The 20,891-nt window shown below is 36.7% G+C and overlaps 1 protein-coding gene across 1 annotated transcript in view; it reads left to right on the forward strand.

The window, feature by feature from the left end:
* The window catches only part of LOC120631869 (dynein beta chain, ciliary-like), a 46,921-nt gene extending 27,203 nt beyond the window's left edge, over nt 1-19,718 (forward strand). The window contains exons 48-82 of the mRNA XM_039901528.1: nt 214-391; nt 614-742; nt 987-1,206; nt 2,125-2,286; nt 2,572-2,771; nt 2,991-3,157; nt 3,232-3,410; nt 3,608-3,685; nt 4,117-4,278; nt 4,557-4,805; nt 4,929-5,040; nt 5,395-5,657; nt 5,860-5,940; nt 6,102-6,317; nt 6,633-6,781; nt 6,967-7,126; nt 7,530-7,696; nt 7,801-8,002; nt 8,523-8,653; nt 8,731-9,015; nt 9,427-9,682; nt 9,877-10,058; nt 11,144-11,275; nt 11,786-11,918; nt 12,225-12,451; nt 13,081-13,204; nt 13,423-13,559; nt 13,647-13,842; nt 14,328-14,501; nt 15,419-15,487; nt 16,061-16,243; nt 16,723-16,896; nt 17,165-17,313; nt 17,723-17,917; nt 19,352-19,718. Coding sequence (XP_039757462.1) covers nt 214-391; nt 614-742; nt 987-1,206; nt 2,125-2,286; nt 2,572-2,771; nt 2,991-3,157; nt 3,232-3,410; nt 3,608-3,685; nt 4,117-4,278; nt 4,557-4,805; nt 4,929-5,040; nt 5,395-5,657; nt 5,860-5,940; nt 6,102-6,317; nt 6,633-6,781; nt 6,967-7,126; nt 7,530-7,696; nt 7,801-8,002; nt 8,523-8,653; nt 8,731-9,015; nt 9,427-9,682; nt 9,877-10,058; nt 11,144-11,275; nt 11,786-11,918; nt 12,225-12,451; nt 13,081-13,204; nt 13,423-13,559; nt 13,647-13,842; nt 14,328-14,501; nt 15,419-15,487; nt 16,061-16,243; nt 16,723-16,896; nt 17,165-17,313; nt 17,723-17,917; nt 19,352-19,451 — 5,921 coding nt within the window. The 3' untranslated portion in view covers nt 19,452-19,718. The remainder of the gene's footprint in view (nt 1-213; nt 392-613; nt 743-986; nt 1,207-2,124; nt 2,287-2,571; nt 2,772-2,990; nt 3,158-3,231; nt 3,411-3,607; nt 3,686-4,116; nt 4,279-4,556; nt 4,806-4,928; nt 5,041-5,394; nt 5,658-5,859; nt 5,941-6,101; nt 6,318-6,632; nt 6,782-6,966; nt 7,127-7,529; nt 7,697-7,800; nt 8,003-8,522; nt 8,654-8,730; nt 9,016-9,426; nt 9,683-9,876; nt 10,059-11,143; nt 11,276-11,785; nt 11,919-12,224; nt 12,452-13,080; nt 13,205-13,422; nt 13,560-13,646; nt 13,843-14,327; nt 14,502-15,418; nt 15,488-16,060; nt 16,244-16,722; nt 16,897-17,164; nt 17,314-17,722; nt 17,918-19,351) is intronic.
* The last annotated feature ends 1,173 nt before the right edge of the window (nt 19,719-20,891 follow it).

The raw sequence follows: 20,891 nt of genomic DNA on the forward strand, positions 1-20,891 counted from the left end.
CTATACGCAGATTTCAATATTCAATATTAGTATTTCTGTGGGACCGTACTTCATGCGCGAAGCTACACTCTTGGCTAACTTTTGCGACGACACAAAATTTGTCATCGGACTGTGTGTTAAGTTTAAATGGACGATATCAGGATTTTCAGTGTCTAGGTTGTTACATGCAGTAGTGTTTTTTTTTACATTATATCATTAACTTGTTCTTTACAGAAATGATCCAAAAGGTTTTGGAGAAACCGTTAGAAAAGAAGTCGGGACGCAGCTTCGGGCCACCAGGCAGCAAGTTTATGATTTACTTCGTGGACGATTTGAACATGCCCGAAGTAGATACTTACGGGACGGTTCAGCCACATACACTCATCAGGCAGTTCATGGATTATCACCATTGGTGAGATAAAAATCTCATTAAAACGTCGATAGTACAATAAATTTAAATTTATTTGTTAGAATTTGATCTTTCGTATCTCTAGATGAGGATCTTTACCTACCGAGGAACCTATTTAAGTATCCCTCTATTAAAGTACCTAGATATGATAATGATAACTTGGGATACCATTCAAATCCAGTTATATTTTTATTGCCTTATTTTTATCCGCTAGCTTGTTTTCAGGTACGACAGACAGAAGTTAACCCTAAAAGAAATAGCGAATTGCATGTTTGTTTCGTGCATGAATCCGACGGCCGGATCCTTCACTATCGATCCGAGATTGCAACGACACTTCTCTACTTTCGCTGTCAGGTTTGTATTTAAGTTTAAAATCAGTAAATTGCTACACGATTCAGGGTGGTCCTTTGACCTTATTGCAAATTTAAAAAGTATTATATTTATATAATACTTTTGTTAACAGAACGGATTTTTGTAATAGATTGACTATACCGACGTGATTCTGACTTCTGCCTGATAAAAAAATAAGTTCTAAATTTGATTTGACTATTACTTTGCATGGCATTAAAATTGAGTGGTCTAAAACGGTTTCTTACAGTTTCCCAGGCCTAGATGCTTGCTTCCATATCTACAAGCAGATTCTGTACCAACATCTGGCCAATCCGGCCAACAAGTTCAACGTCCAGGTGCAACGCTACGCAGAACCGCTGGTCAACTGTGCGCTGGCTCTCCACTCCAAACTAGCTTCCACTTTCCTGCCAACCGCCATTAAGTTCCACTACATATTCAACTTGAGGGATTTGTCTAATATATTCCAGGTTAGAATTTATGTTGTGTACAAATTGAATTCACCAGAGTAAAACTCGTTAGTATATAGCATCGAGACGATTATCTGCTAATCAGTTTTCTACACTATATACTTCTGTGTGTGCTTGGGAACTCCACAATCTTGTCAAAGACAGGGTCAAAGATTGCAACGCAATATTAATACGCCTTTTAACACACATTATAGGTGTAGATTACAAAGAGTATGGTCAACAGCTGTTGATTCAACTATAGACCTGCATCAACACCTACAGTTACGATACATACGATTACATCGAAGCAGCAAGTCACCTACGCTGAAGCATACCAGAAGGTCTCGCGGAAGCTTTCACGTCTTGCGCTATCCGCTACTCATGTCTCTGGAATGTAGAAATGTATCGCGAATGATTTAACACTTGTCCAAAAATAAGCGTAGGTCTAAAAATAATGGGGTATAGTGCTTGAGTCAAATACGCTAAAAGCAGCAAATTAAAATTCAAAAATTCAATACAGGGTTACGTATTTTAGCTTCAATGTACTCAAAGTTCTGGCCTGGTGCGAGGACGTGTTTTTAAGTGCGGACTGTTAGTCTGAGTTTATAATCTATCGTCGCTTTAAGGAAGCGAGACCAAGAAAGGGTGTTAGGTATTTGTTAAGGTTTAATACCTAGGTTTACTTATTTTTGTGTTTAAGTAAAAGATATACCTAAAATAATTATTTATTTTAAATTTTTTTTATCGTATTTTATGTTTTTTATGGCCAGCTAGTTGAACTAACTTTATAATGTCTATGATTTTATTAATAAATAAAAGAAATTTGAGTAAAAGGCCTGCGATAAAAATGCGAACGTGTGAATTGTAAATTTAAGTTTATTTTTCTTTTAAGTATTGTAACTTAGGACGACTAGAAATCATTAAGTTGTCTCTTTAAAGGGAATATTGTTCACCACGGGCGATGCTGTAAAGTTGTCATCAGAACTGATAAGGTTGTGGCTACACGAGGCAACTCGCGTGTACTCCGACAAACTAGTTGACTCCGCCGATAATGACATCTTCGCCAAACTCATCGCTGACACCATCAAAAAGAATTGTGAAGTAATTTTAACTTATATTATTCAGATTAAATTCAAAGTTAGTCTTGGCACTACACTTACTTATTTACTGATTTGAAATCTACTTAAACGGAAACATTAGGCATGTTTCCTATTATTTATGGATATATCTAATGGTATTTTTCGTCCAAATCCAAATAGTTAGTTCCTTTTTATCCCTTGAACCTCATATTTTTTTCAATTGTACATTCGTAGTTGTGTGAAACAGAATTAATCCAATATTTTTATCAGAAACTATTTTTTTCTATTTATATTGTGATAATTTCAGGAGTTCGACGAAAACATAGTATTTGAGAAGCCATTGATTTATTGTCATTTCGCTGAGGGTATCGGAGACCCGAAATACTTCCCGATAAAAGATTGGGCACAAATTAAAAAACTGCTTGACGAATCTCTTTCGTCTTATAACGATCTTGTTGCTTCGATGAATCTAGTGCTTTTCGAGGATGCTATGTATCATATTTGCAGGTAAGATTACGGTATTTCGTACATTTCTTGTGTATATATAGTTCTACCTCAGATATGAAGACACTATAGTTGACTTCCAACTTTGTTAATGACTACATTTCTTTCGGGTAGTTTTACGTAGACTCCTTTTACACTTTCAACTTTATTATTAAAAGCAATTTGACAAGTATCATGAAAGACTGCCTGAACTTGCTATAATACGAACGATTAATTTTGTAGAATAAATCGTATCCTGGAAGCACCACGTGGTAACGCACTGCTAGTGGGCGTGGGAGGTTCTGGAAAGCAGTCACTGTCTCGACTATCAGCGTTCATCTCCTCTCTTGAAGTATTTCAGATACAATTGCGCAAGGGATACAGTATAAACGACCTCAAAGTTGATCTTGGTAAGTCGAGTATTTTTTGAGTTTTTCTAAGTTGCAACGATTTCAGTTTTAAAATTTCTATTCTTATGATACAGCGGCGCTGAACATTAAGGCGGGTCTGAAAAACATCGGAAGCATGTTTCTAATGACAGATGGTCAAGTTGCTGAAGAGAGGTTCCTCGTCCTCATCAATGATTTACTAGCATCCGGTGAAATACCCGAACTGTTCGCTGATGATGAGATCGAGAATATTATTAACGGTGTCAGAGGAGAGGTTTGTGCATTCAATATTGTTAAGTTAAAAAAAAAAACTTTGGGGTTGTCTAACAACACAAGACATGAGAAAAAGAAGACAATGCAACACAAGATAGATGAGACGAGAAACTTATGTAGAAGAGACAAAAGAAGGCAAGAAGGCCTTCTTTTGTCTCTTCTTCAAAGGTTTAAGCTTTGCTATATTTTTAATTGCAGACCAAAGCTTCTGGTGTGCAAGATACACGCGAAAATTGCTGGAGGTTCTACATTAATAGAGTTCGGACAATGTTAAAGGTATGACAAAATTTATTTATTTCAAGTAGGCCTAGTTTATTAGCACTATTGAAACGACAAGTCAGTCGGCGGAGAAGGCGGATTCTATCAAGAAGAGCAGTCAAGAAACTCGGCAGATTGCTCTTTCTCAACATTATTCATCAGTTTATTAAAATTAGAATTTTTCTATAGTGTGAGAGATGAGAGTGGAGCGGCCTGCTTCCAAGCAATATCGTAATATCGTAAGGAAAAGTAGCGAATTATGAAAACCGAAATCGCTTTCCTGCAATTTCTAGAGGGAAGCTACAGATAAACTTTAATGAAAAGAGCAAAACTGGGTCTCCTTTATTTTGAAATACATATGGTCTTATACTTATTAAAATATTTTCTCATTGAATTGTGTTGAACCTAACTAAATAAAGAGAACTTAAAGCTGTACCAAATATTCCAAGGTCGTGCTATGTTTCTCTCCTGTGGGTGCAACACTTAGAGTGCGTGCGCGAAAATTCCCCTCAATCGTCAACTGCACCGCCATCAACTGGTTCCACGAGTGGCCGCAGGAGGCTCTGCGCTCCGTATCTAAGAGATTCATCGCTGAAGTCGAGGCTTTACCGGTAAGATAAAAATTTAGACCTTTTTACAGCTTGTAATAAAATAATTGTAATAGCTTCTGTTAATTGACCTCATAACCTAAATAATTACGACTGTATGGATTTTTTTTAGAAGATAAAATTATGACTTAAGGTACTAAAAGAAGAATTAATGATACTTAAGCAAGTAATTACATCGTAACTCAATGATTCAGTAAAGGAGGGTTTTAGCTATCGATACAATACCGTTCAATGAAGATGACTGCATAGGTAGGAGGTCGTTATCTTTTAAAATTTTTCAGCCACACCTGATAGAGCCAGTCGCGGCGTTCATGTCACACGTACATCAAAGTGTGAATCAAATGTCAGCAGTGTACTTTACAAACGAGCGTCGGTACAATTACACGACGCCAAAAACTTTCCTAGAACAGATTTCCTTATATTCGAGGCTGTTGACTGAGAAGACCAAGAATTTAAAGATGATGATATTTAGACTTGAAAATGGTCTCGAGAAACTGGCGTCCTGCGCTGCCGATGTAGCTGTTCTAAAGGTAAAACTGTGTTTCAATTACATTTTTTATTCTTGAAAGAGTTCTTTCCAGGGGGACTTGTTATACGTGGTTTATAAAAATTACAAATCTTTATGAAAAATCACAAATCTTTATGATTATTAGGTAACACTTGCCGAGCAAGAAATAATATTGAAGGTTAAAAATAAAGCAGCTGAAGAACTTATTGAAGTAGTGGGTGCTGAGAGTGAAAAAGTGTCAAAAGAAAAAGCTTTCGGTGAGTTCCAAATTTCAACTGAGCTATCATTGTATTGCAAGAAACACTATATGTGTTTAGTAAGGTTAATAAATTATATACCATGCTTTTTCAATGCGAGGTCGAAGGCGGAATGAAAGATCTTTGTTAAAGTTTGATATCATGTGCTAGTTAAAATTACCGTGGCGGACCCAGAGCACGTATTACGTGATCTGGGTCCGCCACGGTAATTTTATTAAAGGATTGCGAAAAAAATAAAGGCCAGATTCGATTTCCAAAGTCATACAACCATACTCACCGACTTTGTGTCCACCACCTTTACAAAAATGTTTGTTTAAAGTCAAAAAGTCCATATTATAGTTTAATTATAAACAGCTGCGGAAGAGGAGAAGAAAGTAAAAGTTATAGAAGAGGATGTAACAATAAAAGCGAAGATTTGCGCCGACGACTTGGCCAAGGCCGAGCCAGCGTTGATCGCAGCCCAGGAGGCTTTGAATACATTAAATAAGAACAATTTGACTGAACTGAAGTCCTTTGGTTCGCCACCTGACGCTGTAGTTAATGTAACAGCTGCCGTACTCGTACTGTTTTCAAAGAAAGGCAAAATACCCAAGGACAGGTCGTGGAAAGCTTGTAAGGTAATACAATGGAGTCTAAATGACAAAGAGTATAATGTATTATGTGGAAAAAGTAAACTTAATTGCGTATGTGATATGAGACTGAGTCTAAACGTTGATTCAATTTTTTTTTAATACGAAGCAATTAGTGTAAAAAAGAGGGTGAAATTTTTTGAGTAGGTACGTCTAGATTCATATTTTTAATATATTTTTATGTTTTCAGCTTATGATGGCTAAGGTCGATCAATTTCTATACGATCTCGTTTACTACGACAAAGAAAACATTCATCCAGATGTTATCAAGGTACTGAATTTAATTTTCTTTTCATTCATATCGAATAATCACTAGCTTTCTAACATTTATATCTATAGCTTGTAGCTTGCCAACGTTAAATTCAATATAGTTGGATACCGGAACAGCGAAAACCTGGGGCTGGTAAAATACCGCCTTTTTTTTATTCTCAGGCCGTAATGCCGTACATAAAGAACCCTGAATTCAATGCGGAGTTCATAATGTCCAAGTCAGCTGCGGCCGCCGGGCTTTGTTCCTGGGTTATAAACATCGTGAAGTTCTACGATGTGTACGTGGTCGTAGAGCCCAAACGGAGGGCTCTCAATGCTGCCAACGCTGAGCTACAAGCTGCCAGGGACAAGCTCTCATTCCTCACTGATCAGATTCACGTACGACATTTTATGAATTAAAGAGGAAACATCATATTTATTCAGATTACTTGCATTTGCGCATATTCAGATCTCTATAACTTTACAATGCTCTAAACTTATATATAGCGTATTTATCTTACTGTGGTCCAGTAAAATTGTAAAATAGCAATAGATATTTCGTATGATTTATATGTTCCGAGGAAATTACCTAAGATTTTGTGTGAGCGTTTTCAAAAAAAAAATTATAGTTTTAAAGAAGTGGATTTAAGATAGGTGTTAAAGCAAGTGACCGTATAAAAATGTTTTAGCAGAAAGTAAATTTTAATGCTACAGGAACTCGAAGAGAAACTGGAAGAGTTGCTAAAAGCTTTCCAAGAAGCCGTCAACGAGAAAATTAAATGCCAAGCGGAGGCTGATGCCACAAACGCAACTATTGATCTAGCTAACAGATTAGTCAATGGCTTAGCATCAGAGAAAATAAGGTATACTTATCATAGTCATGATGATCATCAGTCTGATTTATGTGCCATTGCTAAGCATGCTTTCCTCTTTCATGGCAGGATAGAGTTACTTAGAACTTAGGCTTCTATACGAAGCGGTCATCTATTTTTTATAACTTTATACTTCATAGTTTGTTACTAATTTATGGTTTTACTTTTAACCTCAGGTGGTCAGCAACAGTGGTGAATCTAAAGGAATCTGGTGTATTGTTGCCGGGAGATGTTTTGCTCGTGACAGCTTTCATCTCTTACGTCGGTTGCTTTACACGTCGCTACCGATTGCTGCTAATGGATGAGGATTGGGTTCCTACGCTTCATAAGACAGATGTACGTATCTTATTGTAGTGAACGAGATGAAGTTGAATTTTAAAGCCCCTTTTAATTGTAAAACCAGACGGGAAATAAAAACCTCGCGATGTTGAGGATAAAATGGACGTATTCTTTTCCACACACAAAAACGGGCTTTATATGTACAAATCAAGTTTCAATATTTGCATTGCGAGATGCAACGGTTTTATCGTATAGCGAAAACAAAACTTTATCAGATTAACCGTCGTCGAAAATACCATACGCCATATTAACATGCTCACATTCCTACTGAAACACCTTTAGTCAAAACAGTTGAGCATGTTTATCATGACGGCGAAAATACTATATTAGTCGTTCTTTAGCTCTCCTGAAGCTTACGAATTGCGCTTCGACGGGTAATTCAACTACAAATATGTTTTAGCCTAAAATCGAAACAACTGAAGGTCTGGAGCCTTTGACGATGTTAACAGACGATGCACAAGTGGCGACTTGGAATAACGAGGGGCTGCCCAGCGATAACATGAGTACGGAGAACGCAACCATACTTACGAATTCAGCAAGATGGCCGCTCATGATTGATCCGCAACTGTATGTTTAATTGTTTTTACTAGCAGGTTCTTGCAGGGAATCTTGCAGGTTGTGTGTTTTTTTTTTTTAATGTTTACATGATGTTTTTTTCTATCTCTCATCAGGCAAGGAATAAAATGGATAAAGTCCCGATACGGCGACGCACTTGTAGTAATCAGATTAACACAGCGGAACTATCTGGATCGTATAGAGCGTGCTGTTAGCAATGGTGATGTTGTACTGCTTGAAAACATAGGGGAGTCAGTCGATGCTGTACTTGAACCATTGCTTGGACGCGTGCTTATTCGCAAAGGACGAGTGCTAAAGGTACGCAATTATGCTGTCATTGATAGTTTGGAATCTAACATGCCGTTTCTTCAAAATAATTATTAAAGTTGGCTTAATATAGTAATTCTATGCACTTCCAACTTAAGCAGATGGATTACGTGTTATTTACACACTTACAAGTGCGATCTTTCACGACCTCGTTGGCGGAATAGTGCTGTGGTTTTAAGTGAGAGGTCCCGTATTCGATCCCATCAAGGGCAATTTGAAAATTTATAATTTTCTCTCATCTGGTCTGGTAGGAGGCTTTTGGTGTAGCTAGCCTTACCACCCCACTGACAAAGACGTGCTGCCAAGAGATTCAGTGTTCCGGTTCGTTGTCGCGTAGAAACCGATTAGAATATCAATTTACATAACTGCCATTCCACTAACAGGTTAGCCCGTTTCCATCTTAGGCTGCATCATAACTTGCCTGCAGGTGAGATTGTAGTCAAGGGTTAAAACTTGTGGAATAAAAAAGTAAAAAAAGTAGGTATTGATTTACCTTTCGCTGAATTTCCAGATTGGTGACAGAGAAATAGATTATCATGTGAATTTTAGACTTGTGCTTCAAACAAAACTAGCAAATCCTCACTATCAGCCTGAAATGCAAGCGCAATGTACATTAATAAACTTTACTGTGACAAGAGATGGGTAAGATATTTTCTTTACATTTAATGCATAATGAATGGCCGACAAGTTAGTTCTGATATCAAACTGCTTTTCATCAGTCTGGAAGAACAGTTATTAGGAGAAGTAGTCAAAGCGGAAAGACCCGATCTTGAAGCCCTTCGTGCTGGTTTGACGAAACAGCAAAACGATTTCAAAATCACATTAAAAAGTTTAGAAGATGATTTGTTAAAGCGCTTGTCATCGGCTGGACCTGATATCCTCAGCGATTCAGCTTTAGTGATAAATTTAGAAACGACTAAGAAAACAGCTGCAGACATTGAAATAAAAGTAGAGGAAGGAAAGGTTACTGCGGTTAAGATTGATGAAGCACGTGAAAGATATAGGTGAGTGTTAATCAGTCATTTGGGAGTCCTCTTAGATATTTTCCACTTAATGTACCATTAATTCATCTTTGAAAAATTAAGGTTCGTGAAATCGTTCCGAAATAGGCTTTGAACTTGAAATGTTAACAATTAGTCATCGTAAAGTCAACATCTCCTGAGGATGCTCTGGTGTCGGAGCATAACGTGAGTTGAGAGTACACTGCCGAAGATTGGTTTGGGTTGGAGTCTCAATATTAAAGAAGTTATAAATAACACCCTTAAATTTATCCTTCTTTTTGCAGAGCATAGCAAATAGAGTTAGATTTCAATGTATGTTATGGGATTCGGCAAAGTAACGCCTGCTTCTATCCAAACTTGTATGTAGCACTAGAGCTACATACAATTAAAAACTTAATTTATCTGTATTCACAGACGCGCTGCGACTCGTGCTTCCATGCTGTATTTCATCTTAAACGACCTGTGTAAGATAAACCCGATGTACCAGTTCTCTCTTAAAGCATACAGTGTTGTATTCAAAGATGCGCTAAATAGGGCTCAAGCTGCCGATGAGCTGGACGCCAGAGTTGCTAATCTTTTGGATAGTATTACTTTTGCTGTGTTTGTGTATACCAGTAGAGGATTGTTTGAGAGAGATAAACTCGTATTCTTATTCCTTATCACGCTGCAGGTTTGTATTAGTTTTTTATTCTTTAATATACTTGAGAATCTCCGCTAGAATCCGTAAAGTTTTTTACTTGAGATGAACAGACGAATAATATTGCAGAATACGGCATAGGCTTTTTCTAGGATTTAGCCACGATCGAGGTTTTTCGGACGGTAATTTTCGATTTTTATTGGAATGTTTAATTAATGTTCGTACAGGTATTGCAAACAGAAGGGAAAGTAGATCCGAGAGAGCTAGATTTCCTGCTTAAGTATGCTGTAGCACCAGCGAGCTCTCCTTACTCGTGGCTATCAAATAACGCATGGGGTGGTATTATTGCGCTCTCAAAAATGGACGCATTCGAAAACCTTGATAAGGACATCGAAGGAGCAACAAAAAGGTACAGGATTTGTTTCTTGCATAAGTTGTGGTAGTGTTTACTAGTAAATGAAAAAATTGTCCGTGTCTCTGAGATCAATTGAAACGTCTGTCCCCCTTAACTAAGCTAACTAATCCTTAATTCTAAGCCTACACTATTCGATTATTCTTAATTTTTATTTAGGTAACGCTTCTGTTGAAAGTATGTAGTATGTATTGATAAGACTCTCAGGTTAGGACACTTTAGGATATAGTTCCCGTCCTGTTCTTAAACACGGTTCTTCCCAAGTAGAACCGTGTTTAAGAACGGGAAAATACCAATAAATTCAAATTCAAATTCAAATTCATTTATTTCAAGTAGGCCTACTTTATAAGCACTTTTGAAACGTCAAGTATGTATGTTTGTGTGACTCTACCACCGGTTCGGAAAGCAGATTCTACCGAGAAGAGCCGGCAAGAAACTCAGTAGTTGCTCTTTTCCAACATCAACATTTACAATCATTTTGCTATCTTGCGGGAGATGAGAGCGAGGCTGGCTGCTTCCATTCTACCTTGTCATTGAAGAATTCATCAAATGTATAGTAACCTCGCTGTACTAGATGTGTTTTTACACATTTTTTAAATGTATGCATTGGTAGTTCAAGAATTTCCTTAGGAATCATGTTGTAAAAGCGTATACTCAACCCCACAAAGGAGTTCTGCACCTTTCGCAGACGATATGCAGATATCACTAATTTTTGACCTTTTCTGGTAAGTCGATTGTTAATTTCAGCTTTTGATTTATAAAGAGTAATATTTTGTATTGCGAAGCTACTGTAAGAATACCTATTTGTTTAAATTTTTCACGAAGCGATTCGCGTGATCCAAGTTTATATATTGATCGTACGGCTCTTTTCTGTAGTATAAATATACTTTCAATATCTGCAGCTTTTCCCCACAGCAAGATCCCATAGGACATAATACTGTGAAAGTATGCGAAATAAACAAGCCTAGCTGTTTCAACATCGGTAAGCTGTCTAATTTTCCTGATTGCATATGCAGCTGAGCTGAGTATGCAATCAGGAATCAAAATAAGAATACTGTTCATAAAAAAGGCATAATTAACAGGTGGCAAAAGTATACAGACGGTGAGGCTCCCGAGCGAGACAAACTGCCGGGCGAATGGAAGAATAAGTCGTCCCTGCAACGACTCTGCATACTGCGTGCGCTCAGACCTGATCGAATGTCTTATGCATCTGGGTATACTTTAACTTTACCTTCCATATAATTAGTTAATTTTGTATATCAAGACACGCGGAGCCAAGTGTCAGCCAAGTTCTAGCCAAAAGGAACTGGCGACGCCAGGAACCATTTAGAGCCACTTTTGCCCTCTAAATAACTCAAAAACTATTTAAAAATTTGGTTTATTCATTATCTGTAATTTATATTTTCTGAAAACAACAGTTGGATTACTAATAAATAAATAAATAAACAGTCTAAGTTTGTTAGATGAAGAAACATTTAGTTGACATAGAAGTACAAGCTCTTTTTCTTTCATAATTTTGCCCTATACCTAAAAAACTTGCTTATCATAGCACTTTATATCATAACCTTTCAAAAATAGTATATTTGTTTACACCATTCATCATTCACCAACATAAAGGTAAGGTACTTTTAGTTTATAGAGAATGTCACACAATAATAATAAGATAATATAGTGTTTGTGGCCGATTCTATTAAACCATTTTTGATATAAACTAATTACTCCAGAGCATTCTGTGAAGAAAATCTTGGAACAAAATACGTTGAGGCAAGGACTCCGCCGCTGGAGAAGTCATTCGAGGAAAGTACGTGTACAACGCCTATGTTCTTCATCCTATCGCCAGGAGTAGATCCGTTAAAGGTATGTTAGTATCGAAGATAATAAAAGATTTGGTTTAATGAAATCATCACAATCATTAACATGATTTTTGGATGCCATCGAACTAAAGTGCTCGAATCAAAGTGTGGTGTTTAATTAGATAAAAATTGGATTACGTTTTGATTTTTAAACACAGCCTTAAATAGTTGTACTGGTCGCAATTACTGTCTACAAGTTCAGGGAGGGGAAGGTTCCGCTTAAAATTTCGTAAATAAAAAAATAAAAAAATTGAATTTAATAATCGAAATTGTATATTGTTTTTGACACAGTGCCTAATTTATATTTTAGGATGTTGAAAAATTGGGTCGCAAACTGGGTTTTTCAACGGACAAAAGAAATTTCCACATTGTGTCGCTTGGCCAAGGTCAAGAGGTGGTGGCCGAGGAAGCCATGGGCGTATCTGCGGTGAATGGCGACTGGGTCATCTTGCAAAACGTACATTTAGTGGCGAAGTGGCTGGCAACCCTGGAAAAGAAGATGGAGGAGACCTTTGAAAACCCTCTTCCGGGCTATAGGTCTGTAAATATCTGACAGTTATGAATTCCGAAAGTAACTGCATTGTTTTGTCACAGAATTTAGCTGTTTTGTAGGATTGTTTATTGAAGTTAATTGCTATAGATGCTTTGACGACTCATCATCATCATCATCAAACCATTACCTGCCTACTACGGGGCACAGGAGGAGGAGAGAAGACTCTCACAATGTGGCCTAACGTGTTTAGGCCTTAGTCTACCACGCTGGCCAAGTGCGAATTAGTAGACTTCACTTAAGCCGTTGGGAGCATTATGGAGAGCTCTCAGGCATGCAGCTTTCCTCATGATGTTTTCTTTCACCGTTAAAACAAGTGATATTTAAATTGCTTACCCGGGGATCGAACTCGGTCTCCACGAAAGAAAATCCGATGTCTTACCCACTAGGCTATCACCGATTGGACGACTAATCGACATAACATTAATCTGTGACCTTGGTATGTTATTCGGGATTCAGAGGGATAGAAAATGGCTTGTAAATGGAAAGTAAGGTAGTTTCGTTTTGAGGTCCTAAAGACCTTCCTTGAGCAACTTATTGAAACTAAGTCCGTCCTCGTACATATCGTGAGAATTCATCACATGAGATGTACGAGGTAACAATGATTTTTTTCTAGGCTCTTCCTTAGCGCAGAACCGGCAGCTGATGCCGCTTACCACATCATCCCCCAAGGGATTTTGGAATCTGCAATCAAAATAACAAATGAGCCCCCCATTGGAATGTGGGCAAACTTGCATAAGGTTCGTTATGATAATACACAAATATAAACTTTTAACTTAGAACTTTCTGGAATACTTTTAGGACCTTCTTTAACGCATTCATGGTTTCATGTAGTCTTAGTTCTGAAATAAACAAACCTTCGTTAAGGTTGGATATGCAAACCATTTTACAAAAACTCCAGCTACCTTTTAGGTAAAAGTTCATGTAATTCTTGTTTAATTATTCATTTTTCTATAAGGCTTTAGATAACTTCAGTCAAGAGACGCTTGAAATGTGCAGTAAGGAAGCGGAGTTCAAGGCTGTATTATTTGCCTTATGCTATTTCCACGCTGTGGTCGCCGAACGACGTAAATTCGGCCCGCAAGGCTGGAATCGGTAATACCACACCTACTATCACTCAATATTACTTTCTATATTATTTTAATGATATGTTCAATTTTAAATAAATCCCTTGTATACTAGAGTGTATCCATTCAACTTCGGCGACTTGACAATATGCGTGTACGTCCTGTTCAACTATCTGGAGGCCAATCCTCGAGTACCTTGGGAGGATCTCAGGTATCTGTTCGGCGAGATCATGTACGGCGGTCACATCACCGATGACTGGGACAGGAGACTGTGCCGAACTTTCCTACTTGAGTACATGCAGGCAGAACTAGTAAGTCATTATGCTATTCTTTATCAGTAGCATTGTGATAACGACTACGAACCAGGCGATATCTTTGCGTGGTCTGTGTCTCAATACAAGACTGAAGTGTATCGCAAATGTACCCGGATGTGTATCAAAATAACCATCCACACATGACATGAACTTTAAGTCAAATATAAGTTTGAATATTTCTTAAAAAGTATTTATTACTTAAATGAGAATAACTAGCACATATTATGTAAAAATGCGAATCAAGTTAATATAATATCTAGTACATATCAAGTAGTTATGACCACGTATGTACCACGTTACTTTTTAATCGATGATTGATATCTTTATTGATAAATTAGTTGTCCACATAAAATAAGCCACACAATATTCTAACACAGCAAACTAAATATTACCAATTAGAATAAGTTCGAAGTCTAAATTTCTAATAGAAAAACTCGACTTGAATTAGGTATACGCCTAATGGTAAAAAAATAATAATATAGGTTGATGGGGAATTGACTCTTGCACAAGGATTCATTTCACCACCGAATTCGGACTACGTGGGATACCACCAGTATATTGATGACTTCTTACCTGATGAGACGCCGTATCTCTATGGACTACATCCTAATGCAGAGATAGGCTATCTGACCACGGTGTCTGAACGTCTATTTAAGGTAATGTAACTCTAATTGGTATGTAAGCATTAATATATCGAGAACTGTTAATATTATTTCACTGTTTTAGACTTGCGGTTGTCAACTATCATGCCTGATCTAAAGCAATGATGCGGTCTAAGTTGGGGTGCGCTTGCCTAGAAAATGCCTATTCACTCTTGCCTTGAAAGCATTCAAGTTGTATGAATCAGGAAACACCGAAGCTGGAAGAGCGTTCCAAACTTTAACAGTCCGTATCAGACGCGTAGATGAAAGACTTTTTCTTGTTAGAATCTGACTTCCGAATTGATGATGGAGTTAAAACAAACAGACATACTTCCAGTTTATTTATTATACGTCCTAAGGTAATTTTGGATCTACCAATGCATAAGTTTAAAGAATGTGTTAAAACACATTTATTACAGCGAGGTTATTATACAATTGATGAATTTCTTAATGACAAGGTTGCTTGGAAGCATCCGGCTCCGCTTTCATCTCTCACAAGATAGAAAAATGAATTTTGAAATGTAAAATGTAAATTGTTAATGTTGGAAAAGAGCAACTGCTGAGTTTCTTGCCGGCTTCTTCTCGGTAGAATCTGCCTTCCGAACCGGTGGTAGAGTCACTACACACAGACAGACTTGACGTTTCAAAAGTGCTTATATTAGGCCTACTTGAAATTAATGAATTTTTAATTTTTAATTTTGAATTTTGAATTTTAAACGTGCTTAAAGTATGCCTACTAGAGATATAAATGAATCTTGAATTTAAAATTTGAATTTTATGGTTTCCTATACATCAAGTCGAACTCCGAAAATAGAAATACCACTTTTTTCCAAAACTAAAAATATGGACGCATTTTGTACGGCAAAATGTTTCTACTATTTTGATTCTGTACCAATAAATAGTGATCGATTTTTCAAAGATAACATTTATAGGTTGTGTTTGAGATGCAACCACGTGATGCCGGAGCTCAAGCAGGCGGTGGAGCTAGCAAGGAGGAAATGGTAAATCACTTGATATACAAAAACATACATACTTTGCCTTTATACATAGATATACTCCCTCAGATTTGATCAATTCAAAATGGATAACTGCAACGAGAAAAGACAACAAAATTCCTTATTGTGTCTCTTCAGTTGCTTAAGTCTTCAAACCATCAAATTGTGACTTGTCGTTTGAACTTAAATAATTAGTGTATGCAAGAATAGAAGAACCTAAGCATAAAATGTGGGCGAAGGGTTAGGGGTGCATATCAGACCGATAGACATTGGTTGCGATACACGTCCTAAGGTTCTATAGTGGCAATCGTGCCCTGAAAAAGCACGAAGACTCAAACTTGTTCAAATAAATCACAAGTTGCTCTTCAAAACAGCGGTATTTGGAAAACCCTACAAAATACTTGAACCCTACAGAAGATGTCTAAGAAAGATAGTTTCAAGAAGTTGTCAAAGAATGTCTGCCATTTCATGTCCAAGAAAATGTCTTGATAAAACGGTGTTTTATACATTGTTTGTCTCGTTCTTGTTAGTTGTACCTTCGAAGGAATAATTGTAACATTTTAACGTCGTCCTAAATAGGTGCGATACATTTTGGACGATATCATGGATAGGGTGCCAGAACCGTTCAATCTTCAAGAGCTGATGGGGAAGGTTGAGGAGCTAACCCCGTACACTATCGTAGCGTTGCAAGAGTGCGAGCGGATGAACAGACTCATGGGGGAGATCAGACGATCTTTGAAGGAATTAGAGCTGGGTTTGAAGGTATATTATTATAATCTATATATATAAAAGTATATATTATTATATATATAAAAGTATATTAGTATAATCATAATGATAATAACTATTTATTTAAAAATACATTACAATAAGGTGTTACATATTGATTACAGGCTGGGAATTATTTTGGTAAAAAGTGGGTATACTTGGCAAGACGAACTAGCAAAAGAATGTCTGAAACTTCTCCGTTTTACTTCTGTGAGGATCATTTAGTTTAAATACTATCTTTCAATTATTTTTGGTTTTATTTGGAGAAAAAAAGTAATCGTGGAAATCGTCGGAATCGTTCTTTCCATGATTCACGATCTTTCCATGATCTGTCCTTACTGATTTGACTGTTTTTTTCTGCAACCGTTGAATGAAAAATGAGGATTTTGGCTTGTAAAATAAAAGTCTTCAAACCTGAGTACCAACGTACATTTAATTCCATTAATAGAATTCAATATTTTTCCATTCAACAGGGCGAGTTAACAATCAGCAGTGACATGGAAAAATTAATGGAATCGCTGTTCATGGACAAAGTGCCGGACTCCTGGACTAAACTGGCCTATCCCAGTTTGCTGGGCCTCGCAGCGTGGTTCTCAGATCTGTGTTTACGTCTTGTTGAACTCGAAAACTGGTCCGGTGACTTTAATGTTAGTATTCACCTAAACGTGTTTTAACATTTCATCATTAATTACGAATTTGTTAAATGTCGAATTTGCTGTGATAACATAATGGTCAGGGCTTCAGGTTCCCTTTAGGGTTGTCCGAGTTGGATAACAGGCACGTTCCTCTTAGTTTTCAGAGGAACGTGCCTGTTCAGAGGCATGTGTTAAAACGACAGTACTCAGAACTTCCTGGTCAGGGTGGTTATGCATGAAAGTGTTGAGTCCTTTACGCTGTTATTATTTAAAAATTTAGCTACCACCAGCGGTATGGCTGGCCGGTTTCTTCAACCCGCAGTCATTCCTCACGGCCATCATGCAACAGACGGCGCGTAAGAACGAGTGGCCGCTAGACAAGATGTGTCTCAACTGTGACGTCACCAAAAAGAACAGAGGAGACTTCAAGTAAATAATATTCCACTCATATTTGACCATATAGCATTTTTAAAGGTAACCTAAGACTAAGATGCCACATGACTAAGGTTAAAATATTCTAATCTGAAAAACCAAATAAATATATTATACCAAATGAAAATTTTATATAGGAAGTAGCAACTAACTCTGCGGGGTTTCGCGTAATTCGGTTACCTACCTCTTTTAATGATCGCATATTCCTGTTGGCTTATCGTATGATTGAATGGTATTTAATGCGAATTTAAAACTCTGAAAAAGTAGTCCAGAATTGAATTTAGAAAATCATCTCATCTGTTACTTCACTGAGTCAACCCTAGGGCTTCCATAAAGTCCTACTATAGTTCAGCGTCTTCTTAAATACAACATTATAAAAGCTTACAAGCTCTATTTATGCATCCAGCGCGCCTCCTCGAGAAGGCGCAAATATCCACGGTTTATACATGGAAGGGGCGCGCTGGGACACCGCTACGGGGGGCATTGTCGAATCTTACATGATGGAGCTGTTCCCAATGATGCCTGTCATCTATATCAAGGCCGTCACTCAGGATAAACAGGACACGCGCAATGTTTATGAGTGCCCAGTATACAAAGTGCGGTGAGTATTTATATGGCGGAACCACAAACTACGTTTTGAGGTATTCGGATAGATATTTAATTAAAGATGCTTGGTAATTTGAGCATTATTTTGACAATCTTCTTCGAGATAAATCGAAATTGTTATACTGCCCCGATAACACGCGTTTAGCGGCCGGCACAAGTTGTATGAAAATCCATAGCTGTCGTGGTTTCCCGACCAAGTAAACTAAATAGTAAACGCAATAACTGTCGTGTAATTTAAAAATAGAACCATCTTATTTCCGAAACAAAGCAACCGAGGTAAATTATCAAATGTTTTATATAAATATGGATGGCTTGCAGCTGTTTATTAAAAAAAAAGCGATAATGTTTGGACTTACGTTGTTCGTCTTTGATTTAGAAGAGTAATAGTATTCGACAAAATGAGTTTAAGTGAAGACATGTTTAAGGAAAGTAATATACAAGCCTTGGCATTGTTGGACTTACGTATAACAGTTCGTCTTACTTAGTTTACACGTTCGTCCGTCCATCAATGCCTCTTATCCTGGCCACTGCAGTAAAGTACTGTTGTATATCCTTCCATACTGCATTCACCATTTGTGTCGATATGATGAATATGCCAAATAAGTGTGATATTTGCAAATCACGACAGTACCTACTGTATGTTATTGCTGCGAGTGATCAAATGAGTGGTAAAGATGTGGGCATTCTATGCTCATATTCTGCGTTTCTATCCTCTTTTTATGTGTGTATTAAGAAACCATGACAAGTAAACGGATTCGCGTATCGTTTCTTATTTATAAATAGTTACAGTATTACCGGTACTCACGCGTTTGTCTAAACCTAATTTAAAAGTGCGAAAGTTTATTTCCATATTTTTACTTTTACCTAACCAGTTCTAAAATTACAGATAAATCTTACTAGAAGCTACTAAGCTCTCTTTTCTGTGTAACATGAGGTCAACGGACAACATAATTCCTTTTTTTTTCTGATTTGCTATATAAAAGAAATATATCAAATTTTTACGAATTATTACCGAACTGACCACTTTAAAATAACAGGAACCACTTGGGGAAAAATAAATTATAATCCTGTTTTGTATAATGGCATCTCTAAGAAGTGAGAATTAATAAAAAATTTTTTGCATAACGTTGAACTAAAAGTTCAATAAAACAAAAGAGGAAATGGGTTTATTTTGTCCGATGACAAATAGATAGGGTACATACGGTCTCCTTTATGCTCTGTACTTCTAACTAGTCTTATTAGGTAAACATTCTATTAATTACTTTTTAGTGTAGAGTATGTTTTAAAAATGAATTTAAAAACAAATGTGTTGAGTGAAATAAAAAGAGATAAATAAATTAAATTGAAACATTATTTACATAATAAGACATGTCAGAAAAAATGTAGTTTATATTGCTCGTTGTAATAATATTATCGTCATGGATGGCAGAATGCGTGGCCCCACTTTCGTGTGGACGTTTAATCTGAAGACGAAGGATAAACCAACTCGGTGGACTCTTGCCGGCGTCGCTTTGCTACTGGGCGTGTAGAAAGAAGCATTGATACCTACGAGTGCTACTATTACGACTATACGACTGACTAATGCTACTTATTTTGTTGCTTTGATTGTTTTGATGCTTTATTTCATTTCACTTTTTGTGGTGAAAGTAAATATATGACAACGCCTATAATTCCCTAATAATTTGGCTTTGACTCTTCACGAGAGTCTATGATGAATAGTAATGATTAATTACTGCATGTATGTGCTTTTCTACTTAGTCTGTAACTTACTCCTAGTTTATTATTTATGGTTATCAATAAATAAAATGTTTAGATAAATTCCAGTCTTTCATTTTAGAAAGAATTGTTATAGTTTAGACACAGACAGATTATCGCTTACTCAGATTTTTGTTTCGTCGCCAGATTTTTGTATCGACAGTAAAGTTAATACCAAGGAGCGATGATAGATTTAGTTAAAGTGACAACAAAATTTGACGATACAAAAATCTGTCTAAACTTTAACAAATATTTAGAAACACTACGATCTACCATATAAATTAGGCCATGAGAGTTACTTAGTCCTGTAATTATATTTATGAGACATTATTGAACAAGGTTTGGGTTAGTTAATTTAAATGAAATTATAGTTCCTTACGAACCCTATGCCGTAAATCGTTATCGTAATCGTTATATCGAATTGTATATTTGTCGGTCAGTCATTAGTAAAAAAGTCTTTCAGAATTGTTTGGTTATCTGGGATGATAACTGACACACCCGAAAAAAACCGATTATCGACAGTATTTAATTGTTTCTCGGAAGGTTTACTTGCCCACATTCTTAAACCAAAAATGTAAACAATCTTTACCAGGGAACAATGTATATAGTGCCGCGTCTACGGTTTCTTGATATGAACATTCGACGCAGGCATAAGTCTAAAACATGTTATCTCTATTCTGTTCATTATTCCCTAGTATCAATTGACTTCTATTCGGCGCAGGCCTAAGTGTGAATCATAGAAACTCTACGAAGTACATTATTCCCTGGTATCAATTGACTTTTATATTAAGTGAATGGTGTCAAATGTGTTGTGGATGTTGTTTTGTGTATATAAACAAACAGCTCACTTTATAGTGTGCGTGAACTTTACTAATAGCGATGCACACTACGAAATTGGCTTGTTTGCAGATATAGTTTGTAGATCTCTCGTTTATATGATCGCCTAGTAACCAACGTTATGAAGAAAACTACTCGTACATGGCTCTCAGTTAACCTGGCCCTGGTTAGAAAACTGAAACTACGTATGCCATTAAAGATTGATACATAATTTTTTTATCAAATAAATTTAATATCTTCGTTTATTTAACGACTGGATTTCAGTTTAATTAGGCACTAAACTTTATGTAAGCACTAAATAAAAGAGACCAAAATATTGATTGTTTAAACAAAACTAATGCTATGCATAATTTGATGTTGATGATCATCGAAGCTTT

This window comes from Pararge aegeria, chromosome 19 (assembly GCF_905163445.1).
Source record: "Pararge aegeria chromosome 19, ilParAegt1.1, whole genome shotgun sequence".
Classification (NCBI taxonomy): Eukaryota; Metazoa; Arthropoda; class Insecta; order Lepidoptera; family Nymphalidae; genus Pararge; species Pararge aegeria.